Source organism: Phoxinus phoxinus, assembly GCF_949152265.1.
Source record: "Phoxinus phoxinus genome assembly, chromosome: 14".
Taxonomy (NCBI): Eukaryota; Metazoa; Chordata; class Actinopteri; order Cypriniformes; family Leuciscidae; genus Phoxinus; species Phoxinus phoxinus.
The window spans coordinates 25092604-25119289 of NC_136889.1; the positions used below are offsets into that span (position 1 = coordinate 25092604).

The 26686-nt window shown below is 38.6% G+C and overlaps 1 protein-coding gene across 3 annotated transcripts in view; it reads left to right on the plus strand.

The window, feature by feature from the left end:
• thada (THADA armadillo repeat containing) overlaps nucleotides 1-26686 on the plus strand; it is a 112355-nt gene that overhangs the window by 77566 nt on the left and 8103 nt on the right. For 2 of the 3 annotated variants that reach the window (XM_079635709.1, XM_079635710.1), the window contains exons 30-36: nucleotides 3548-3660; nucleotides 8294-8376; nucleotides 16059-16456; nucleotides 19054-19178; nucleotides 23350-23422; nucleotides 24610-24769; nucleotides 24841-24963. In XM_079635709.1, coding sequence (XP_079491835.1) covers nucleotides 3548-3660; nucleotides 8294-8376; nucleotides 16059-16456; nucleotides 19054-19178; nucleotides 23350-23422; nucleotides 24610-24769; nucleotides 24841-24963 — 1075 coding nt within the window. The remainder of the gene's footprint in view (nucleotides 1-3547; nucleotides 3661-8293; nucleotides 8377-16058; nucleotides 16457-19053; nucleotides 19179-23349; nucleotides 23423-24609; nucleotides 24770-24840; nucleotides 24964-26686) is intronic. The other variant, XM_079635711.1, reaches the window with a different exon arrangement.

Below are 26686 nucleotides of genomic sequence, written 5' to 3' on the forward strand. Positions count from 1 at the left end.
ATACTGCAGTCAATGTGGGTCTTCCACATGCACACACACACACTCTTGTGGTGTATACTGATTCAGCCTCCTAACCATCGTCTTAAAATTGTGTGCATGTCTTTTGTTGTTACTGTTTTTAACTGAGAGCAGTCCCATATTTATTTGTATTTTTTAAATTGTATTTTAATTAATTTTTATGTTTGTTTTTGTTTTTAGAACAGCCCGTTTATTTATTTATCTTTGGTGACAAAGAAAATGTAGGGTTTATTTTAGTCAAGTCATCTTCATTTATATAGCGCTTTTAACAATGTATATTTTTGTCTCAAAGTTTGTTTTAGTGTCCTTGTTATATATGTTACATGAACTTACCATAGTAATAAGAGTAAATTATGCATAATTACATGCAACTAACCCTCAACCAAATCATAATCCTACCCTAACCCTATAGTAAGTACATGTTATTGCTTAATATTACTCAGTACAAAATGTATAATTACACTGTAACAATGACACTTTAAAATAAAGTGTAACCAAATTTACTTTTACTTTTAAATAGATTTTAAGAAGATGTCAACTAATAATATAAGTGCATATCAAATAAATGTTCAATTAATATAAATACACCATACAGAAGTGTAGTTGTGTAATGGTTCTGCTCTTTTACTTGTCTCTCTCTCAAAAAACCCAGACTTTTTCTCAAACTGCATCAGATTGGAAGGGAAGTATGCGTTAATTCATATATTACTTCTCCTCACATATTTTTGTGCTGGTAGCTCCACCCACAGTGAGACCTCATTGGTCTAAAAAAAACGATATATGAAACATTTTATGTCCGGATTTGCTATGAGAGTATTAATCTTGCATGATATTTGTTTTCAGTATTAAAAAGCAAATCATCAAGATCTCATCCCACCTGGTTATGACATGTTGTGTGTACGGCGTGTGTGTGCACGTGTGCGTCAGCGGGTTCTTCTTTTGTGCATTGCTGCCAAAGGTCTGGATGTAGTGATCGCTTCAATCGGCCTTGAAACACCCACTCACACAAGCTTTATTTAAAACAAAAAATCCAACTGATGAGACAAATGAGCTTAATTCGATTCAGATTGCATCCAGACTTTCCAAATCTTTTCATAAATGCATCTGCCCACAGGTTGGCTTTTAAAACATTTCCTTGCAGTCATATTTGACAGTCGACCCAACGGCTTTCTGTGTCAAAGGTCAGCATCTAGCACTGCATTCAGGCCGTGTGCTGTTGTTTGTTTGTGTGTGTTTCTATTCTAAATGTGTGCACGGCTCTCTGCACACTGAATTATGGACCTCAATGGGGTGTTTATTTTTGCCCTTAGCCGCTGCCATCGGTTTGTGGTCGGTCTCAAGTTGTGTAGTTCGTCAGTATAAATACACACACTTTCCTCCGAGGCCGGCCGTCATGGGCCTTCCCACCCGACAGGGCAAGCAGGCCTGGGCTAGATGTGTGGGATACAGGGTGTGGGCCGCTAGTGTCGGGGGTGTCCGCAGCTTGAAGGCCAGGCCTGGTATTTCATGGTCAGACTTGTTTTGCCCTGTGCCTCTCCCTCCCGGGGCATAATGAGTGGCTTCCACATTGCGGCTGTAAACCAGTAAAGAGACTATTTCAGCCTTCTGTACACTCTCTTTAACCGGGCATGCATAGAGCCATCTACTCTCCTTCATTTTTATTTCTCTCCCATATAGACTTTTATGCAAGGATGTTAATTGAACTAATAAATAAGAAAGAAGACCTAAAGAAGAAACCGTTTTTTTTCTCTGATTTATGTCAGATATCTTTCAGATTGAGAAAGATAAATTAATGAAGAATCGGATCTGTCTTTCTAATTTGTCTAATCATATAATATGATTAGTGATGCACCGATATGAAAATTCCTTATATTTGAAAGCCGATTTATTTTGGCCGATTAATCTTAACCCACATTTTTATATAATTTGAAGAGTCTGACCACAAAAACAAGTCTCATCATTAAAATCCATGTCCCAAGCACACAATTATAATGTTCTCATGATAATTGTATGTAGCCTTTATGAAAGACTTCCGCTTCACATGTTGCACTTAACCGTGATTCCAATCATATTTCAAGCAAATCAAAACCATCATGGCAAACAGTGTGCATATTAAGGCCCAATCCCAATTCTACCCCTTTCCCCTTCGTCTACCCCTAACCCTTCGCCTTCCCCTTCCCCTTGACCCTTGAAACAGAGTGGCAAGGCGTAGGGGTGAAAATATTCCCCTAAGAAATGGGACACCACTACTACACCGTTACACGTCATTATACGTCGTCGCCTACGTCACAGGAGATGCGCCGATGTTTTACACAAACTTCCAAGATGCACAGGACTTGTTTTCTGTGGTGTTGTATTAACACGTTGGAGGTACAGACCTATGTTTGTCCTATTTATTTATTTACTGTGTGAAACTGTGTGAAATACAACATTGTGTGGCGTTCATGTGCGTTCAACTCATAAATACGATCTTTACGAGATGACTTGAACGCACCAATAGCTTGTGTGCTTTGATCGGGGGAGAAGAGATTTTTTTACAAACGTTTCTTTGAAGGAACTGACCGTAAATATGAACACAAGATTGAATGTAACATAAAGCAAATCATTATTTGTCGTTAAAATACTTATTAAAGTCAACAATTCTTACATTTATGGTCTAATTTTTTGCTTGGGCAGCCATTTTGCGTCTGTAGCCGGTGTATGCAGTGACACTTCTCATACCCCTTCGTTTGAAGTGTGGTCCCGAAAAATCTTCGTTTGAAGGGCTATCTGGCCCTTCCCCCTAGCCCTTCCCCTCCAACCAAAAGAGAATTGAGACAGCCCTACCCCTCCACGTGCACGAGCAAAACAGAGGGGAAGGGGTAAGTGAAGGGGTAAGGGGTAGAATTGGGATTGGCCCTAAGTGTCTCAGCTGAAGGAAACAATATTTATCAGCTTTAATTTATCAGCCAAATTTTAAGATATGGTTGCCGATATATCATGCATTCCTAAATATGATACATTTTTCCTTTATGTACACCTCTCCATGATTCTGTCAGATGTCTCCTGTCTGATCTCTCTCGCTCTGAATTATCCGTCTGAATTCTCTCTTTGATCTTGTTCTCTTACTGATTCCCCTGTCTGATTCCTCTTTATTTATTTTTCTGATCTCTGATTTATCTATCTGATATCCGTCTTTGATATTCACCTCATATCTATCTGATTTATGTCTTCTATCTTTCTGTCTAAACTCTTTGGTTGCTCTCTGGTCTCTTTCTCTGTTGTCTCTGTCTGAGCTCTCTGCTTTAAATCTGATCTCTCCATCTCTAATTATGATCACAATTAAGGGAAAAGGTAAATGAGTTCATAAAACACTTAGCCAGGGTGCAATGGGGACTCTGATTTCTCTGTCTGATCTCTCGGTTTCTGATCTGCTTTTGTCACTACTTTTCTGATGGACCAGATCCCTCTGTATATTATATATTTTTTCTTTTCTGTATATATAATCTCTTTCTCTCCAACTTATTCTCATATTCCATCTCCTTCACAGGTGCTGTCGTTGTTACGATCCTACCTGACGGACACGCACAGACCCCAGTCAGAAAATACGCAGGACTGTGACCTTTCCAGTGCCATTTTGCCACGGCTGTGGCTCGCCACAAGGTGGGTACTGTCAGGGTTATACACTGGTCACTACTTTCATTATTTGCATATATATCATCTAAAACAGTGTGCGTACAAGCGATTTTTGGATTGGCTTTTGCTAATGACATTCTTTAACAAAATAAAATTGCAACTCATTGGTGTATTAATTGAGCCCTCTTGTGTTCTGAGCTCGTGTTTTAAAGGCTGCTCTCTGCTCACTGACCCAGCGCTGCAGGAAGAGTCACACGGCCACGTGCCCTTTGACCTCTCTCACTCATCCATACTGATTCTTTATAACAAACTCCTTAATGAGCCAGAGACATTTTGGGATAGTTGAGTAAGATGGAACAGTATAGAACAATAGACTTTTCAAACAATTGTATGCTAAATTGTCTCATGACTGCTTTGTAGTGTTTCATTCAGTGAGTAGGGTCCTAATCAGGTTTATCATAGTTAACTAAAACTATATGCAACCATTGTGAAGCGTTTACTACAGTAACTTGAGTAAACTTGAGCGAGTGTAACTCAGAGCTGGTGTGAGTGAGTGGAGACGGGGCTAATTTGCATATTCATGAGTCTGCGTATACTAAATGAAGCAAGGGTGTAGTTACATTTCAAGCTATATTAAAGGGGTGGTTCGGGATTTTGGACATCGGACCTCATTTTCAAGTTAGCCTGGTTGTTATTCATCAGTGGAGACAGTTTTCAAAAAATTTCATCCAGTCCTTCCAGTTGCATAGTTCGCCGATGCTAGGCTAGCGCGAGTCAACGGTATAAGCTAGCCTGCCATTAAAAACAGTTTTACCCACTCCACAGTACACCAAAAGCAAATAAATTATAACGCCAGACTGTCGATGTAAATGTCTATTGAGAGAATAATGTTAGAAATCAAAGTAACTTACCGGTACTCTTACATCTCAATGTTCGCATTACATTTACAGGAACTAGTTTCTCAGCAGCGGCGGAATTTTACTTTGCTCCGGTTAGTAGTACTGCGCCGTGCGCCGAAAAGTAAACACAGAACAGAAGCGCGCACTACAGACGGGACGTCTAGCTAGCTAGTAGTAGCCTTGAACAACGATATTGAAAAACATTTGATTGTAAACTAAGGAATTGGCAACATGGTGATTCGTTGTGCATTTCGAAATTGTAAAAATAAACCAAATAGATGGTCATGCAAAAAGTTTCCACAAATTTCCATTGAGAGATCCAGAAAGGAACCAACTGTGACTTCTTTCTGCTGGCTTGGACAACGAGACACCGGCAGAGACTATTAAAGTTGCGAATTTGTAGTGATTATTTTAGACCAGACGACTTTGAAAACCCCCATCATCGAAACGTTCATAAGTCACTGACAAGGAATGCAGTTCCAGCCGTCTTTCCATATGCACCAACAGCAGATGAACAGGTAATAACTTTTGTTAGGCTACTAAAGCTATCTATGAAGCTAGTCCCTTTCATAACTGATAGAATGACAATGACAACGTTAGTGGAGATAACGTTACAGTTCAATTTCTGCCCTTTTAGCATCCATCTCGATTAGTTCTTCGTCTGTGTATTCCGGCTCATACATGTACGGTTCGTTGAATAAAACACATTCCTCGTCACCAAAGTCTGAAACATTGGCATGGCTTTCAAACGTGGCCATAGTCCTGTGTTGATTTCTTAGTGAAATCTTACTCTTCTTACTCTGCTTCTGTAGTGATGAGTGTCAGCGGCAGGTAAACACTTGCGTCATGTGGAGACTCTCTCGGTTGCCTAGGTAACTTAATATCACTCCGCCGCTGCTGTAGACTGTGCTAATAAATACAGGGAACAAAATGTAACTATTGCAATGCAATGAAAGGGTAGTTTGATTTCTAACATTATTCTCTCAACAGACATTTACATCGACAGTCTGGCGTTATCATTTATTTGATTTTGGTGTACTGTGGAGTGGGTAAAACAGTTTTTAATGGCAGGCTAGCTTATACCGTTGACTCGCGCTAGCCTAGCATCGGCGAACTATGCAACTGGAAGGACTGGATGAACATTTTTGAAAACTGTCTCCACTGATGAATAACAACTAGGCTAACTTGAAAATGAGGTCCGATGTCCAAAATCCTGAACCACCCCTTTAAGGCATGAAGACATTTTTTTCACAGGTAAACCATTTAAATATGTCATATTGGGGATAAAAGATAAAATTATCGACTACAGGGGGACTTTTAATTTAATATCTAAAATAACTTGAACTAAAACTTATAAACTATAACTGACTAACCTTTCAGAAGTTAAATCAAATAGTCAAGAAGGAGATGAATGACGTAGTTTCTGATTCATTCCTAATACTGGAAAGGGAGTGTAAAGTTGAGTGCATTTTGGGATACTGGCATGAATTGTGCTCTTGTATATTGCACAATTTGGCAAATGTAGTAGGTTATCCAATTGCTCCATGCAGAAAATGTTCAGAGTGTGTACATACTGCATACTGCATTTCTAACAAGGCTTGTATGGTAGTATACCATTCCAAACATATGAAGTGAAGAGATTTAGGGAACATTTAGAAAGATAGGACAAAAATGGCAGAGGAATGAAAGAGAAACTGGAGATGGTGGGATATAGGTGAAATGACAGATCCCATACGTCTGACCATATATTCCTATACTACTTAGCTTGGTAATTTGTTAACTTCTGAGTAATAATTTGTGTTTAAAGAGCAACAGAGAGACACAAAAAGATGAAGCCAGGCATTCAAAGAGAGGGAGAGTTTGTGTTATTAATATCTCGGTGATGAAATACTGACGTCAGCCCTAAACACTGGCCCTCTTGTTCTCGCCCATGCCCATGAGCGTTTGCTGTGCACATACACACACACACACACACACACACACACACACACACACACACACACACACACACACACACACACATAACTGGTTTACTCTTCCATATACTCACCACAGTTTCTATTAGTGCTGGGTATCGATTCAAATTTCAAGAATCGATTCGATTCCGATTCTCAAGATCTTGAATCGATTATCATTATTCGATTCGATTCGATCCGATCTGATCCGATCTTATATTTTTAAAATCAAAAGTTTTAACTGTTCATGAACAATCAAGTGTTTGTATTAAATAACATTCACAAACATACATTAATGTTGTAAAAATGTATTGTTCACTCAATGTATTGATGTTAGATAAGGCATTAATGTTAATGAATGGTGTCTTAATGTAGTGTTACCAACTAAACAGGAGATAAAACGTGTTTTATTTGACTTAATTGACTGTCCTTTTATTTAATCCAAAACTGCGTTCATATTTAAAAGGCCTTTTAAACTAGATACAACGTAGGGGCCGTTCACATATCGCGTTTTATGCGCGTGCAAATTCAGTGAGAAGCCTAATGCATCTCAAAAGGTCATGTGACAAAAACAAGCCTGTTACGGCCTTTCCGTGCAAAGCTCGGCCGAACAGCTGATCATAGCTGTACAGGGCGGCTTTTTATTTCTCATCTCAATGAATATATCTAGTAGTAAAGCTAATGCAAGGGCTAGAAATCAATTAATTATTTGATGATACTTCCTCGTCATCATGGAGAGCGCAGTTTGCACGAGTTTGCACCGCTTTCTCCTCTCAACAAGCGCCTGCTTTCCCTTTGCGTCTGCCGTTGCTATGCAACCATGAACAGAGGCGCGCCTGGAAAACGAATTTGCACGCGCAAAAAACGCGCTATGTGAACGATTCATTCCTCCTTTCTTGTCAACAAGTGGATTCAGAGAAACCGCATTAGCAGCGCCGCCGGTCGCCGTGTCTCAGTGTGTTTATGGGGAAAATGTAGGCCTGTTATTAAATCGATCCTCTGAGTTACGGATCGATCTTTAGAAATTAATATGAAAATCGATTTAGAATTGGTGAATCGATTTTTTCAACACAGCACTAGTTTCTATCCACAAACACATACACCCTCTCCCACAACCGTTACCCTGCAGTTGGTCTGAGATACAGGGCACTAAATTCCCTTTGTGCCCATGGGCAGCACATGTGATGCTTTATCCTCAGAATCAGTGTGAACTTAATTGTACTGCTCGCTATTGCAGTCAGGATGCATTATCAGTAACTCTGACTATAATATAGTAACTCCAAAAGTGTTTTGACACATACGCCCATTTCCTTTTGTTTTGATATATCTGCACTCCTGGTCAGATGGGATGCATTTCCCATTTTTGACAGTAGATGGTGATTCAGTTTTCCTGCAGGCATAAAACATGCATTAGAGATCCTTCTGAGACTAACCGTAATTGGATTCATATTGTTTGGCTGAAATATGTTCAAAATGTACTGTACCTTATGTACCATGGGGCCTGTAAATTGTATAAATAAATTCATAGTTAAGTTCATTGTTAAAAAAATTGTTAAATGCTAACAAAATACAAATCTGTATTTTTACTGTTAATTTTATGTGAATTACACTATTTCTGTATTTGCCTAAATTTCGACTTTAAAATTTAATTGATGATATTCTCCTTCAAATTCTGTTTTTTTGTTTTGTTTTTTAAATCGCACCATGTGTATATAACACTTGAAAAACAAAGTATTGTTTCTGTACAAATGCTAGTAAGTATGAAATAATCATCAAACTTAATCTCTCTCACACACAAATTGACAGGCGGAATCTGTGTCTGGTAACACGTGGTGCGTTTCTAGACCTGCTGGGCTGTCTTTGTGGATGTATTCCAGTTCCTGTGTCAGGTAAGACTCAAAACACCATGTATAGCAAAGTAAGTGTAATGTGCTTGTTTCCAAATGCACAACTTCCAGTCTAGTTTATATATATAAGGAAATTTGGTGTCTGCTTGAGTGTGTGTTATTTTGAGTGTGCTGGAGGCTTGCGAGTCTTGAATAAGAAAAACGCTAAACGGTCTCTGACAGATGGTACAATTGTGCCCGTGTGACCCAGTTAAAAGGGGCGGACCCTGCGCGTTTGCAGGCCCCATGTGTTGCACACATGTGGGCATGGTGCTGGTGTTTATCTTTTTAAAACAAGCATACTCTTACAATCCCACCCGCCTACCATCACTTACATAACAAACGATGGACACACACACACACACACACACACACACACACACACACACACACACACACACACCTTGTGCTGTGCAAAGATTTATTTTTACACTCTGCCCTGTACTCTCAGTAACACCCTTTTTATCTCTGTCTACCTTTCATTTCATTTCTCTTAACATAAATTGTATTCCGTCTATCTCTATATTTTACGCTCTGTCTGGTGTTTTCCTCTCTCAGTTTAAGGAATCACCTATAAATAAAAACTGTCAACAGACTTTGTCAAAGCCATATTTCTTACTTTCTACTGGATAACACAAAAAAAGATGGCTGAATGTTCACACTGTTCTTTGCCGTACTATGAAAGCAGATGACAAAAAGGAGCTGGCACATTAAAAAATGACAAAAACAACTATAAAAACAAAAACAACTATAAAAGTATATATATATATATACACATATACATATACACACATATATATATATATATATATATATATATATATATATACTGTATATTCCATGTTTTCTGAGGTCATATGACAGCTTTGAGTTAGAAACACCAAAAACTGATTGTTATACACTGAAAATATTCCCCTATACCATAGCTCTTAAATTTAATTTGTGCTTTCTTATATTCAAACTTACCATGTCGCGTTTTGTAGAGAGACATGTAAGAAACAATAAAAAAATATTATTTACATCAAACCAAATGTAGGACTTTTGAAGACTTGAAAATCTTCCTGCGAAACATCATCTTTTTTTTGTTACACATAAGAAAGTAATGTGCCCTTGGAGCAGCTATGAAGATAAGAACTTTATGATTGTTTTGCATGTCATTTTAATGACTGTAATGCAAAGAAAACTTTACATTTTAATTTAAAAACTGATTCAAAGAAGCAATATATATCTCAGCATATTTTTACTGTAATGCATTAACCCCAATGTATTATAGTTATGAGAATTGCCATTAAAGATAATGAGTTACACTAAACATAACTTTTACCAAACATAAATAAAACATATGAACACATTAAGGTAATTAGACATTGTGTGGAGGAAGACATTTTGACTAATAATAAAATAAGTGAATTAAATATTAAATCATTAAAGTAATATAAATATATACCGGTATATTAATGGTCCCTAAATAATTGCCTTCATTTTAGTAACACTTTATTTTACAGTACCCTTGTTGTATATTACAAATACATGCTATAGTAATAACAGTAAATGATGCATAATTACAAGAAACTAACCCTAAGACAAACCTTAATTTCATAGTAAGTACATAAAGTTAATATTACGGAGTAGGTATTTGTGTAATTACACAGTAAATGTATATACTTATACACTTAAAATATAGTGTAGATTCACCCTCCCACACTTGTTTTTCTTATTTTCTGTCTGTATCTCTCTTACTCTTTCCTTTCTAAAATGCAGTTCACAGGTGATGGGAACCTCAGTGAAGAAATTAGCATTTTAATTTGTCACTAACACTTCAAACTGCACAGAATGACCTTAACAATCTGCTTTTTCATTCGTCTTGGAACTAAGTAGGAGCGGAAAGTTTCTGGGCAGTTATTGCGTGTGTGTGTGTGTGTGTGTGTGTGTGTGTGTGTGTGTGTGTGTGTGTGTGTGTGTGTGTGTGTGTGTGTGTGTGTGTGTGTGTGTGTGTGTGTGTGTGTGTGTGTGTGTGTGTGTGTGTGTGTGTGTGTGTGTGTGTGTGTGTGTGTGTGTGTGTGTGTGTGTGTGTGTGTGTGTGTGTGTGTGTGTGTGTGTGTGTGTGTGTGTGTGTGTGTGTGTGTGTGCGCGCGCGCTTGCGCGCTTGCTTGCTTGCTTTATTATGCATTGTGGAAACCGAATGTCCCCACAAGGATAGTAAAACCTGAGATTCACCTCCAGAGTGTGTTGGTGTATGTTGAGGGAGCATTTCTCATGCTGTGGTGTTTGATCCACACAGACTTGTAAACCCCTTCCTCTCATGCCCAGCTAAAGCATCGTCAGTAAAAACACCAACACAATCTCTGCTTAGAGTCTCAGAGCCAAACTACTAATACTTTGTGTGTGTGCTTGGTTTATTATGCATTGTGGGAACCGAATGTCCCCACAAGGATAGTAAAACCTGAGATTCACCTCCATTGTGGGGACCAGCCAGCGGTCCCCATGAGGGGAATGGGTAAACATACTAACTTATATATTTTTGAAAATGTAAAAATGCAGATGTCTCCTGTGATGGGTAGGTTTAGGGATAGGGGCAGTGTAAGGGATAGAATACACAGTTTGTACAGTATAAAAACCATTACGCCTATGGAATGTCCCCAGAGGATAGAAATGAAAGCGTGTGTGTGTGTGGTAGGTATGAGGCCAACTGCTCTTAGTAGTTTGGCTCTGAGACTCTAAGCAGAGATTGTGTTGGTGTTTTTACTGACGATGCTTTAGCTGGGCATGAGAGGAACGGGTTTACAAGTCTGTGTGGATCAAACACCACAGCATGAGAAATGCTCCCTCAACATACACCAACACACTCTCTCTCTCTTCTCTCTCTCTCTCTCTCTCTCTCTCTCTTCTCCTCTCTCTCTCTCTCTCTCTCCCTCTCTCATCTCTCTCTCTCTCTCTCTCTCTCTCTCTCTCCTCTCTCTCTCTCTCTCTCTCTCTCTCTCTCTCTCTCTCTCTCTCTCTCTCTCTCTCTCTCTCTCTCTTTGATGGCCATTAAAACCATAACTTAGGCACAAATTGTACTGTATTCCCCATATTTCTATCTCCCGGGTGAATAAATTGTGGCTAACGTGCACACACTCGTCAGTAGGTGGTTGGCAGCGTAGGGGTCGTTCACTGTGGGAAGCATGCTCACATCTGCTCTGCACGTTCCTCAGTCGTCTGGGTTTTGTTTTTCACAGTTTGGGTAATGATGGCAGAGCATGATGTAAAATCCATGTGTTCGAGCACGTTGCCGCTTGTGTGTATCGGAGTGTGTTTACTACTGTAGTGAGTACAGACGGCCCACTGTTTTCCTGCACCATAAAACCTAGCTGAACACTTAAAAACAAAAAGATCGCACATGTACTTTAACAACTTTTGCGTCGTAAAGGTGCTCGGACTGTACTGAAATTCACAGAATTATTATAAGTGTTTCATCTTATATAAAGTGAGGAAGTGTTATGGATAACTTAACGGATTGAAAATTATGTCATCATTATCATACTAGGGCAGGGTTGACAATATCAATAAATAGAATTTAATCAATACTAATTTTTATGAACCGGTTTGGATTCTTAGATCCAAGATCGATCTCTATCGATCTCTCTCTATGCTGTTTTCTGTTGATGTGTGAACAAATCTTCACTAATCAAATTGTTTTAAAATGTTTTTATTTATTATTATGTATCTAAAAATAAATAGCAAATACATGTAATAGTCTGGAATTCTGTAATTTTACTGTACCTGATTAATTATTTATTTATATATATATATACTCTGATGAATTAATATTGAATGAAACTGAATTCATAATTAATTGAATCAAAAAGCTTGTGAACCAAAATCGAATCATGAAATATGTAATTGCCCAGACTCTCTCATTTTGTTCCAAATTTGTATGACTTCAAAAAGGAGATGTTTTAAAAAAATGTTCACACTTTCTATATAGTAAAAGTATATACTGTAGTTAACAGAGGCTGTCAAACTTCAAATAGGACAAAAAGCACCATAAAAGTATTGTAAAAATGGTCCAGATGACTCTATATGTGTATCTGAAGCCTTCTGATGCCGTACGATAGCTTTGTGGGATTAATAGGCCAGAATTTATGTGAACATTCAACCTTTAAAACAAAATCGTTTATGCCAAAGAGAAGACGTTATATGGGTTCAGAACAACATAATGGTAACAGTTTTCATTCCTGGATGAGATATTCCCTGTAAATGTGTCTCTTTTTAGTGTTTTTTTATTTTAATTTTTTTATAGCTGAGAGGTTCAAACGAGAATGGCCTCTCCAGGTTGTGTGGGTGATTTGCCAGTGTTTGATTTCACTGCAATGGGCTTTATTTTCTATTACCAGTGACTGTAATATTGCTATTTTTATGAGAGAGCAAAATCTGGTCACTGAGACTTGGTGGTCGTGGCATTGATGAAACCACAGCTTTCTCTGAGTCATGCTGGGGTGGCGGGTGTGTTTGTGTGTAATGCCTTGGATGTCTAACTGGGCTGTTTAGGTTTTCATAAAGATTCCAGCACATCCCCAGAACTACTGTCTCCAAACTCACACACATATTGTCTGCCACAGTCTGTCCCTGCTGAGAAATTCCTTTCATTTCCGAGAGTAATCATTACCGTGGTCCTCCATCTCTCCAGAGGGCCAACAATATTAATAAATGCCATAGCAAAAGCGTCCTTTCTCTCCACCACACACCCTCTTCACTCTCATTTCCTCTTTCTTCCCCGTTCTGTGTTTCTGCCTCTGTATGTTGGTGAAAACAGACATAGTGTAAAAGGGAAATAAATCAGCATTGTTAACCAAATTCTGTCTCATGACTGACTAGAACTCGTCTCCCTCCTGTTAATGATGTTTTTCTCCTAGTGTGTTGTTTTGTGGTAATGAGTACTTGGCCTGAGTTTAAAGGCTTGAGAATGGTTACCATCACTCCTCCTTATGACCCACTACAGTTTTGTTTTTACTTCATTTCACTTTTCTCTTACTCTGAATAGCTGTGGAATTCTTGGTTTATTTATTGGAACCTGTGGGAGAGTTGTTATATAAAACAAGTGCCTTTTAGATTGTGGAAAAGTGTTTGTTAAAATCCATTTTCTGTATGGTTTTAAACATCTATCAGACAAAGAATGTCTTTAGTGCTAATAAATTGCAACATTCCATTTATTTTGGAAGCTATTGGGGATAAAAACTCACGAGGATTGATAAATGGTCCTGTTTTAGTATCAGTTCATTTAAATTAATGTAAGTAGTTATTCTAATGTTCTAATTTATTTATTTACTTATTTACTTATTTTTGTTTAAATGTAATATATTTGACTTTAATTTAAAGGGGTCCTATTATGCTTTTTATTAGTGTGTAATGATACTGTTTTTGGGCATAAAAAAGATCTGCACGGTTGGACTACAACATGTTTTTTCTAGGCTTTGTGAAGTCACAATGTTACTCATTTAAATAATCCCCGCCCACAGAAATCGCAAAAAAAGGATGAGGCGCTGGTCAAAGAAATGCAGTTTTTTCCACCCCTTTTCTAAAGCTCATTTGTTTGGCCTTCCTAAGGCTGACATACTTGAGAGTGGTTAAAATGTATTTTAAACACTGCTCCTAAACATTGTAACTCCAATGTTTATCGTGTGCTGCACATTTTACGGAGAACAGCTTCCAGAAACTATAAGAGGGTGCAATGCAGGCTACGCACAAAAGCTTCTCCTGAAACAGAGCAGCCAGTTCCAACTTTGTTAGGACAATCTGTTGTTTGTGGATCACAACTTGTAAGGATGTCTTATTATTTGTAGTTGCGTTTTCTATTAACAGTTCCAAGTATAAGTTTTTATAGTTGCTATGATGTAAACAAAGGGAAAGTTGATTGCGTCCGCTAGCCTGCTAACAGTGTTGATGTAGTGTTTATTGTAGTGTGTGTGTAAGCTCTCGTTTACACACGAGAGGCTGTTTACTGCCCGTTAGGAAAATGAACCATGGTTTTGTGATCGATTACTGTTTGTGTTACTATAGTTTTCCGACAAATATCATGAGTTAAATGGTGTATAACATCGTATCTATCACAATACACTGGACCAGCTAACCAATCACAGCACATTCGTATTTCGGAAGGAGGGGCTTCATCGAAACCGGAACTGAACGCCGTGATGCAGTTATATTGTAATTTGTTTTTTGACAATCAAGCATGAAAGCATATTCCTAGTAGTTTAACGCTGTCTCGTGACGCATTTGTTTGCTCCTTGCTGTACACATTCATGTGTTTTGAAGGAGGCGTGGCTTTGGAGACGCTCTGAAGGGAGGGTGGAATCTTATGCTTTCAAAACTAGCCTCTTCAAAAATGGCCAACCCTTTGTAATCAATTTTGTATAAATACATTTTTAAGTTTGCGAAACGCTAAAATGCTAGAATGCTAGTATCACAACTGTTTTTAACACTGATAATAAGAAATGTTTCTTTAGCAGCAAATCAGCATGTTACAATTTCTGAATGATTTCGTGTGGCACTGAAGCCTTTGCCATCACAGTAATAATAACATTTTTAAACAGAAACTTAAAATTGTACTTATTTTATAATATTTAATATTACTTTTTTTACTGTAATTTTAATCAAATAAATGCAGCCTTGCTGAGCATTAGACACAAATTGTAATATTAATAGTGTATCAAATGTGTACATGGTCCACTTTTAATAGACTGACTTCAGACGATTTTGAATGAACATATAGTCTACAGATGTTTGTGCCTGTGACTGAGTGAAGCAAGAAAACATGAGCAAAAAGCATGTGTACATTTATTTATGATAAATGACTGACTCTTTAAATAACTTGCTTTCTGTTTCTTGGGTTGACGTAATGTTGCCGATGTCTGTGTCAGGGTGATCAGGGTGATGAGGTATTTTCCACATTATATTAGATATTCTTCTTCTCATCACTACAAACGTTTGTCAACATCTCCACTCTGGTTTTAAACATGCCTTCCCATCACCCCCATCTTATAATAATGGTCGGGGTCTGTGTGAACATGTCAACAATTAACATCGTTGAAACAGGTGTTGAGCAATGTCCATGCCCTAAAGAGACAGGCAAGTATACACACATACAAAATCCTCTCTCACACTCTGCTAAATTAGAGTGCACCACACACTCGATGCTTTGGGTCAATCTGAGCATGCTCCGAGAAGCGTACCAGGGCTCTTTTCATGCTCTGGTGTCACGGTAACCGGGCCCGTCTCTTGGGGAATGCAGTATGGCCCTTCCCTCTGGTCCACTCCTTGTTGAATCATGTGCAGTGCCGGATTGGGTTGCATTGTGGGAGTTGGAATGGGTCATTGGAACTTCTTGGATGGGGAAGTGGGCTTTATTTAGCCTTCAGAAGAATATTGTGTTCATAATAATTAAATAAGGAAAATAGTATGTTTGAGGCTCTGAAGCACTTGTATTTCCCAGGATGCCTTTCAGCAGAGCATATGGTGATGTCATAGTGAAGCTGAATCAATATTTAGTAGTACAAAGGTTGATCTTTCACTAATAAACACCAGTCAAAGTAGTTATCTTATTGCATTGTACACTTTGATATGTCACCCAAGATAAATTATGCTTTAATTTTAGAATATCTCATCTCTCACATTTAATGGAGTACATTCATTGTCTATGTTCATAGAGTCTCCGCTAAAGAAACTACGTGAGGAAACTCTGCACATTCTTATGGCCTCAGAACTTGTGGCCCCTCAGGGACCCGACGACATAGACCTCTCCGTCCCTGGAGCCACACAGTACCTGCAGAGTCTGGCTCACATAGCCATCAGTGTCTGTGTGGAATCACCTCACCTCTGGGAATGTCCTGAGGCTGACGGGTTTCAGAGAGACCTCCTGGAACGGCTGCTACAGTGCCCACACTATGAGGTTCGGCTGTTTGCCCTGGAACAGTTCCTCAAGAGACTTCAGAGGACAGAGGACAAGTCTCAGCATTGTGGTCAGGGACCCTTGCCCTTTGAACTCAGTGTGTCCAGCCTAACCTCTTTGGCCCTTCATGAGACATACCCGGGGTGTCAAGCCAAGGTGAGGAAACTACCCTTTTGTGTTGTCATACTCTGCACAACTTATAAAACACACAGCAAAAAAATTACATCTAGAAACTACCACACAATATAAAAAAACTTGCAAAAATCTGCAACTTTACAAAACTTTAAAACTAAAAGAACTTTAACAAAAACATTTGTGTTATCTTGAAACAATCTTGCTTTATAATTGTAATTGTGACATTTACTAGCAATTTCTGAGTGGAAATTGTTTCTAGACCAATTTTATCAGCGTACAGAAATAATATATTTTAAAAGAATATAGTTAAGTGAATGAGTGAGAATATAGTTACTCAGTGTAATGCTTTTGGACACTTAATTGCATGTTTATTAAATGTATTGTTTTACATTTTATATATATTATAAATAATAATAATAAATTAGACAAATCTCTATACTGTATGTAATTTTACAATTCACTTAGAAATTTGATTAAAGTGTACTGCCCAACGTACTGACAAGCATGTATGCTTAACTAAAATATACTGTTATGTCCTTTCTGTTGAAACTTGTATGTCATGTTTCAAATCTATTTGTAATAATTATGCATCTAAATTAATTACAATTAAAATGATTTAACTTTGTATGTAATCGAATAACACACTACAGTTAGTGTTACTCAACACATCAAAATAAGTGTATTTCACGACCAAAAATTATTACACCATTAAAATGTAGTATAACTTTTAATTTGATATTATTAAAATTATTTACAAGAAACTTTACAAATCATTCAGAAACCTAACAAAACTATTTTCATACTCCCCAAAACCTTACAACAAACACTATAAAACACTTTACAAAAAATAATAGGAAACCTTGTCAAAAAAATTGCAAAAACAATAGGGAAAAATATTTACAAAAACAAAAATGTAAACTGTAATATTACTAGAAAAATAATCAAGTTTGATTTGTGGATGTCACAATTTTTGTGAATCTAACTTGCAGGTGCAGGTTAGAAGCTGAAACCTGTATTTTTCTTTTCACCATGTTGAAATTCATAAAAACACTGATCACAGAACTGGCTCTGAGATTTGTGAATTCAGCTGTAGAAATGACATTCCTTTGTACAGGGATTCTCTGATTAGCTGAATACACGTCTACACTGTAAAAACCTGCTGGACAAGAGCTACTAACAACTGTATCTGAATAAAACCGGCTGAATGTCATTTAATTCCCATTCACTCCATACACACAAATTTCTTTGGCCCTGCAAAGTGAAATGGCAGGCGATTTCCTGTTTAGAAAAAGGGCTCGTGTTTCAATTCCTCATAAACACTCAACCAACCATCAATTACCCTCCTGTTTTGCCATTTCTATCATTAAGAAATGTTCAAACTGACGGGAATTGGAGTGTGTGCGTGTGCGTATGTGTGTGTGTGTGTGTGTGTGTGTGTGTGTGTGTGTTCATTCTTAAAAGCTGTTTTATTGGCCAACTGTTAATGTTTAAAGTCCTGCTGTTAGGCTCTAGACTTTCGATATGGCCTGGTTTCCAAGGTAAGTCTTCTGTTCCACCAAAGCATTCTGGGAAGTGACTAGGAAAGTTAGGCTAATTAGATAATATGCATTGAACTGTGACTCTTAACTAAAGCCTAGTGCGTAAATCTGTTCTGAAAATATTAATTTTACAGGTTTCGTAGGTTTTCTTAGGACTAAATCCACACTGGTTTCGTCATTTACTTATATATAATTTAATGCAGTGACCAACCCCAGTCCTAGAGTACCCCTAACACTGCACATTTTGGATATTTCTCTTATCTGACACACCCATCTGAGGTCTTGGAATCTTTACTAACAAGCTGATGAGTTGAATCAACTGTGTTTGATTATGGAGACATCTAAACTGTGCAGTGCTGGATGTATTCCAGGACCAGGGTTGGGAACCACTGATGCAATGTACCAAAATATAAAAGACTATAATATAATCAAGTAAGGATGCCATAGAAAACCATTAAAAAATATACTTATTTAAGGCTTTGTGCACTCCAAGAAATAATAATCAACCACATAAGTCTAAATAATGTCAACAAACCCCTATGAGCTACTAGGCCTGTCACGTTAAAGGAAAGGAAAGACGGTGGGGGTCTGAGGAGAAGAAAAACAAGTCTTCCGTTAACTCCCTTGCTCTTCTGAGGCGAGTGTTTGGGGGGAAACCCGAGGGCCAGAGCTGAACCAGATGTGTTTTATGTGCAGGGGGATGGAGGGATGGATGGATGGACGGGGAGGGAGGGAGGAATGTTACTGACAGACGGGAGGGTGGAATAAGGGAATATGGATGAAAGGAATATGGGTTGAAAAGTGTGGTTGGCAAATGAAAATATTCACAAAACATTCTAGACAGACTTCAGCACATTTTATGTCTCCTGCTCTTTGTATATGATTAGTCAGGTTAGATGCCATATTTATTTTGACATGAAACAGAAAATGAGGCTGTGCATGATCGATATGCAGTCTGTCCAGTGGGTTGTACTGTTGGAAACCCTTTTATCGTTCAAACAATGCGACTTGTTTTGTGAAAAGCAGTATAATAGGGTTTCTACCCTGACGTAAGTCTCCATTTCTCTTGGTGTTTCACAGGTTTTGCAAGTTCTTGCTGTCCTCCCACTTTCTTCCCTGCTGCCCTGGAGAGATGGGATGATGTCTTTGAGCTGTCAGGAGGTTCTAGAGCATCTCCTCACACTGCTTGAGACCTCTACACACAGGTGAACCGTATAGATCAAACTGTATTATCTATATTTTTTCCATTGACTTTTAAATTATTGCAGAAAATAAGCTCTGTGACCAACAAAAGTAATGATTATTACATGTTTTGTTCATCATGATAATCTTCATAAATGAACACAGATTTTAGTTTTGAAGCCTCATTACAATCGACAGAAGTAAAAAAAAAAAGAAGCTAAAGTCGGTCTATAAAAGATAGGTAAAAACTTAAAAGGTGGTGGTTACTGGTATATTTTGTCATAGAATAAAATAAAAATATGTTGAGCTTTAGTTAACCATAGACCTTATTTAAGGCATCTAAACACCTATTAGTGGATGAACTACTATAATTTATGCTAGGTCCTATTTCAATAATAATCATGGAAATCTAAACTAATCTCCAGTAATATTTTGCAAATAGGGTTTCAGCCTATCACATTATGTATTATTGGTATAACTCATTTGCTGTTATTAAATTGTATTATGTAGCCTATATCACAGCATTGTATTGACCATTCGACTCTCTACATATCAGGAATAACATAGGTCATCAGTGGACCACTAGTGCAAACAATGGCACGTGGGTAGTGTTCACATGAGCAACATTTCACATGCAAAAAAAAAAAAATCTTATGTACACTATATTGCCACAAGTATTGGGACACCCCTTCCAAATCATTGAATTCAGGTTTTCCAATCCCTTCTATGGCCACAGTTATATAAAATCAAGCACCTAGGCATGCAGACTGCTTCTACAAACATTTGTGAAAGAATTGGTCGCTCTCAGGAGCTCAGTGAATTCACAGTGTGGTACTGTGCAATAAGTCCATTTGTGAAATTTCCTCACTACTAAATATTCCACGGTCAACTGTTAGCGGTATTATAACAAAGTGGAAGCAATTGGGAACAACAGCAACTCAGCTACGAAGTGGTAGGCCACGTAAAATCACAGAGCGGGGTCAGCGCATGCTGAGAAGTCACCAACTTTCTGCAGAGTCAGTAGGTACAGACCTCTAAACTTCGTGTGGCCTTCAGATTAGCTCAAGAACAGTGCGTAGAGAGCTTTGTGTAATGAGTTTCCATGGCCAAGCAGTTGCATCCAAGCCTTACATCTCCAAGTGCAATGCGAAGTGTCGGATGCAGTGGTGTAAAGCACGCCGCCACTGGATTCTAGAGCAGTAGAGACATGTTCTCTGAAGTGACGAATCACACTTCTCTGTCTGGCAATCCGATGGACGAGTCTGGGTTTGGCAGTTGCCAGGAGAACGGTACTTGCCTGACTGCATTGTGCCAAGTGTAAAGTTGGGGATTGGTGGAGGGGGGATTATGGTGTGGGGTTGTTTTCAGGGGTTGGGCTTGGCCCCTTAGTTCCAGTGAAAGGAACGCTTAATGCTTCAGCATACCAAATACCAAGACATTTTGGACAATTTCATACTCCCAACTTTGTGGGAAAAGTTTGGGGATGGCCCCTTACTGATCCAACGTGACTCCGCACCAGTGCACAAAGCAATGTCCATAAAGACATGGGTGAGCGGATGAGCTGGCCTGCGCAGAGTCCTGACCTCAACCCGATAGAACACCTTTGGGATGAATTAGGCCCGGATCACACCTAACGCGTTTTTCAGGTTCGAAAACGTGAGACGCACAGCACTGCTAAGAAAATACCCGATCACACCTTAAATAGCAGCTCGCTGCAGTTTTTATGTTGCTAAGCAACCACCGAGTCAGCTGTCAGTCTAATAGCGAGCGCGCACAAAAAAAACTTTGGTTTGTTGTCAAGTAAACTGTCACAGTTATGCAGCCAGCTGCTTTTTAATAACATTATGGTAGTTGCAGTTCGTAAAATCGTAGAGCTCCGGGTAACCCGAAACAGCCACCACAAGTTTCTCCTCCATCATAGTCTGTGGTAGCCTAGAAATCTAGACGCACCCTAGCGGCAGCAAAATGTATTTTGCAGCCAGGGCAGTCCAGCAACTCTCCATTGACCTTCTAGCTGCAAAAACCTAAATTGGGTCAGGCCAATCACGTCGTGTATAGAGTAGGCGGGGGCGGGCTTAACATATGACGACAGAGTTGCGACGGCTGCCACTTGAAAACAAAGAATGGCGGCTGCGGATGGAGAACAGCGGTCTTTCGAATCAGCTTTGGCCGCGACTCTGGAGGACTTGGAGTTAAGTTTTTCTTTAAGAAAAGAGCACAGAACGGCACTTAAGTCATTCTTTAAAAAAGGAAGAAGTGTTCGGAGTTTTGCTGGACCGGATCTTTGCCGCTCTGACTACATCACCTTCTTCGTTGCTCTGGTTGGTTGTAGCGCTATCCTATTGCGTGAAGAGGGATTTTGAGAGACAACCGTTTATCCCGCCCCTCGGATTAAGCCGCGTCTATGGAGAGTTGCCAGACTAAACATCTTGATGTAAGTCTGGCTTGCCAGGCTAAGTCTGTGGACGTTGAAGCAAGCAACTGTAAACTTCCGTCACGACCACAACGGAAGGCCCGCCTCTCCATTCATTCGATTGGACAGTGGAAAAAACCGCGATGACGTCGGGCGCTTTTTCCACTCGGAGTTGATTTTTTTTTTTTTTTTATCTTAGACGAGTTGAAGCTGCTATAGCTGCAAAGGGTGTGCATGTATATTGTAAGTAGTGCGTGGCGCAGCTCACACAGAAGTCAATTTCAAAATAAGCGGCTTTCTGTTGGTCAAAGTGGCAAATTTGCGTGACCAACTTGAACACGAGCGAAACCCTCACATGAAATTCCTGATCGCGATTGAAATCACCAGATTTTGCCTATGAAAATTCACCAAACAATGGTAAATGTGAACGCACCTTTAGGGATTTAGGCATAAACATGTTTTTTTTCCATTTGCATCCAGTTGTGCAGAAAGATCCACAGCAAATTGAAACTATTAATATTACATAAAACATTGCACCGACACCCTAAACACACAGCATGTTCTCAGCAGCTGTGAACTCCAACAAACCTCCTCATTGTTGAAGCCTTGGTTTGGGGTGGTGTATATCCCTCTGGGGAGACGAGGTACTCTGTTGAGTGGCTAGCGCTGTTAGCGGGAAGCGTAATGGCTTCAGATGTGGGCTCCGACTACAAAAGAAACCACACATACCTGTGGTCGCCAGCCGCCCCGTGTACATCAATCATCCTTTCATACCTACGGCAGAGCGGTAAAGAGATTGATTTACACATTAAAGGGCCGCAGCTACCTGTGCTTTCAATTGAGAGAGTGTGTTCATATACCTTTACATAGGGTTATTCCCTATAATTTGTGGGTATGTACATGCTTGGAGGTTGTCTTAATACGTGTTTATGTAGCAGCAGGTGCAGTTGGTCTGTTATTCTGAGGCCCATACAGGCAACTAGAAGTAAAAAACAACAGACACCTTCACATCTCAGTGAACAGTGGACAGGTCGCCGGTATTACATTACAAAGACTCCCGCTCCCTGCAACGCTCATACGCTTTCAATCTCTCCTCTTAAGTTCAGTGTTGGGAAACGCTTCACGGCGTATTGTTATTTGTACAGTGTGACATGATATGTGTCTTTTCTAGCAGTCGTCCTGTGATTTAAGGAACACCATAATGCTTGCTGTGTCTTTGCAATTGTGTAATGCAGTGGGACACTTGCAGTGTTGTGTAATGGCACATTTGCTCTGTGTATTTTGGGAGCCGTGTTCTGTTGGACAACACATGCTGGATTACACCTGTTCTGAGATCAAGTTTAAAAAACAGCCCCTCTAGACTCGGCCTGGCGGTCATTTTCAATTGTATGTTTTCAGTTTTGATCAAGGTCCGATGGTCATGGAAAAATCAGGAAAATTTAAAAATGGTTATTTCAGTCCTGGAAAGTTCATGAAAATTAGAAAACTTTCTGCTCTGTTTGAGTGCTTGTGTAGAGAAACATTTATACAATAATAAGTAAAAAAAAAAAAAAAAATGTTTTCATTCAAAACATTGGTATCTCACATATAAATAGAAGAAATAGAAATTTGCTCAGCCATCTGTATAAAATGGTTTATAATTCAAGGAAATTCATTGGTCTAAAAGTGTGGGAACCTTATCATTCTAGACTTGATCAATATGCATTTTTAGTTGCATCACCCAGCCCTTCTTGTTTTTGGTTATGGATTGAAGTATGCACATGTTCTTCTGTGTGTTTTAGTGTGGAGCTCTACTGTGCCACTCTCTCCCTAACGTCTCGACTGGTGGTGCACCTGGCTGAATCAACGCCGCAGGTAAGGAAGAAGAAAAGCAACGAGAGTTAAGAAAGGAAAGAGAGAAGCATTGTGTAGGAAGTTTCCAGACTGACTCAAGTATGTTTAACTGGACACTCTATCTAGACTGGAGCAGATTACAGATACTTAACCTTATAGCGGCTTAACATTCCGCCACATCTCACTACAAACAATGCAATCCCTGGGAAAAAAGAGCATAGGTGCTTTAGCTTTACCACAGGCTCCGGAAAGTTTTTAAGAGCTGTTAACGTTGTTTGTAGGTCGCTGAAATGTTTGTGAATGGTCGTTGGACGATTAGCCGCTTAGTGTGATGAGGGAGAGGGGGGCGACTGAGGTTTATGGCCTCCAAGATCATTTTTCCTAGTTGACAGTGTGATTTCAATGGCATAAATACATAAAAGCAGTTACACTACCATTCAATTTTTTTTATTATTATTATTAATACTTTTATTCTGCACTGAAGCATTAAATTGATCTAGAGTGACAGTAAAGATATTTATAATGTTAAAGATTTTTACTTTGTTCATCAAATAATCCTTAAATAATGTTTTTCACACAAAAGACAGCACAACTGTTTTTAACACTGATAATAAGAAATGTTTCTTGAGCACCAAATCAGCATATTAGAATAATTTCTGAAGAATAATGTGACTGAAGACTGGAGTAATGATGCTGAATATTCAGCTTTCCATTAGATGAATAAATTACATTTTAAAATATATTAACATAAAAAACTGTTATTTTAATTGTAGTAATATTCCACAATATTACTGGTTTTACTTTTTGTTTTTGATCAAATAAATGTAGCCGTGGTGAGCATAAGAGACTTTCAAAAATGTGCATATAGTCAAAGCACAATCTCATATCACAGTAACAATATATATCATGAAGGTAGTTTGTTGGAAATTCAATAAAAAAAAAATGTATGTATTAAACAAATGTGGTATAATAATTTGCATCATATAAACAACAAATAAATTGATTCATAAACAAATGAATGATAAAAAAGATTATACTGATTTTGATCAGATGAATCACCTTGAAGTATTTTGTGTATCTTTTTCAATGCAGTAATAAGATATACATCAAAGTACCAAGGCATTACCATCTGATATGTGACTTTACAGTAGCAACTTAGTTGTGCGTTATGGCTGATATTCCTTCAGTAATGTGGTTGTGTTAAAAAGCAGGAGCTCAGTGAGGCTGCAGTGGTCTATCTGAGCAGATGGGGGGCGCTGGTCCTGCAGAGCTGTGGTGAAGAACAATCTGCAGAAGTCAAACTCATGTCAGCTGAGGTGCTGGTGAAGGCCGTCCCCACCTTACTGACGGCGCCAGCTTTGCCTCTGGGTGAGTGTACATCCGTGGACAAGAACAGGAATGCAGGAATCTAAACTGAAGCTTGTGTTTGTTTTTTCTAGGTATCACACACACTGTGGCGCTATGGAAGTGTCTGTTTACATTATTACAGGACGAAGATCAGGACGTCAGGGACGGGGCGGCTGACTTCACCTGCTACATACCAACCCATTTGCACAACACAGGTACACACAGACATACACTCATATTAAAGGGATGTTCTGGGTTCAGTGCAAGTTAAGCTCTTATCAGCAGCACTGATTTGTTTCCTAGCTGTTTTGTCAGCCAAACCCCTTTGATTTAAAATATTTACTTCAAGTACCTCCTGAGTTTTTAAGTGAAAGTGCCCATATTATGCTACTTTACAAGTTTATGATTTTATTTTCGGGGTCTGCTAGAATACATTTATATGATTTAAAGTTCACAAACATATTTTTTCTCACACTGTACACACTCTTGTAACACCTTTTCTCTGCCTGGAACACTCTGTTTTAGTTCATGTCTATAATATAATATATAATAGTTACCATTAAATTACATGTTACATAGTAGTTATAACAGTAAATTATGCATAATTTCATGCAGCTAAGCCTAAACCAGACCCTAGTCCTAACCCTATAGTAATACAGTACATGCAGTTACTTAATATTACTCAGTACTTAAATGCATAATTACAGTGTAACAATGACACCTTAAAATAAAGGGTTACACTTTATTTTAAGGTGACATTGTTACAGTGTATTATATATTTAAGTACTGAGTAATATTAAGCAACTGCGTGTACTTACTATAGGGTTAGGGTAGGATTAGGATTTGGTTAAGGGGTAGTTGCATGTAATTATGCATAATTTGCTGTTATTACTATGGTACATGTAACATATGTAACAAGCCGTATCGCCATACTATATAGTAAGTACATGTTAATTAATATTACTCGGTACTTAAATGTATAGTTACACTGTAACAAGGACTCTGCGAAATAAAGTGTAACCATTTAGTTATTTACATTTTACATTTTTGAACGCGTTTGGGAAACCCTGCTACAGACAATCTTTTAAAAAATATATGGTTACAGTAACTCCCTCACAATAGAAGTACACCAAAATACATTGTTTCAGAAGTATATCCACAAGACTTAAACATATGTGTTAGCATGAAACTAGTATGATAAAATATCTTGCTAACCTAAAAGTAATGTTCAATGTTCCAGTGTTATGGCCATGTAAAACCATTAAACCTAGTAACTTTCACATGCACAAATATTAGAAAGGGACTGCTTGCATAAGACAAACTCACTCGTTTACAGGATTTACGTCAGTAACACATAACCAGAAGTGCCTCAAAGTAGTCTCACAATTTAGACCATTGTAAGTACATTACTGTACATGTGATTTTTGCTGCTTCTTTTTTTAAATAAGGCTGTAAATTCTGTGCTTGTATTGAACCCAGACTATTGATTCAAATTAATGGAAACATGGCCTACACTGGACAAATACAACAACACTCACTCAATGGGATCAGATGAAGATTGCTGGAAGGGGAGTGTTTTGGAGGGATGGGGGGAGGTCAGTGTTGTTTACGACGGAGCGACATAGGAGAGGTGTGGAGGAGAGGCGGTGAACGGCAGCCCTGCTCCTTTGAAATGGAGGTGTGTGGGTCAGCGATGCAGAGAGGAACAGCACCTTCGTCCCATAAATCAGTCACATCAAAACCACATCATTACCACATTCCCTGACACGCTGATATCCTGCTTCACATGGGCAAGAAAAATGAGCATGTTGGGGGAAGAGTCTGAGAAAGCCATTTCCAACAATCCTTTGTGTCTTCTCTTGTTGCCAACCCACAATATGTTACTCGTTTCGAGGTAGTTGACATGAACTTTCAAACCGTGACAGCTGCTGCAATTGA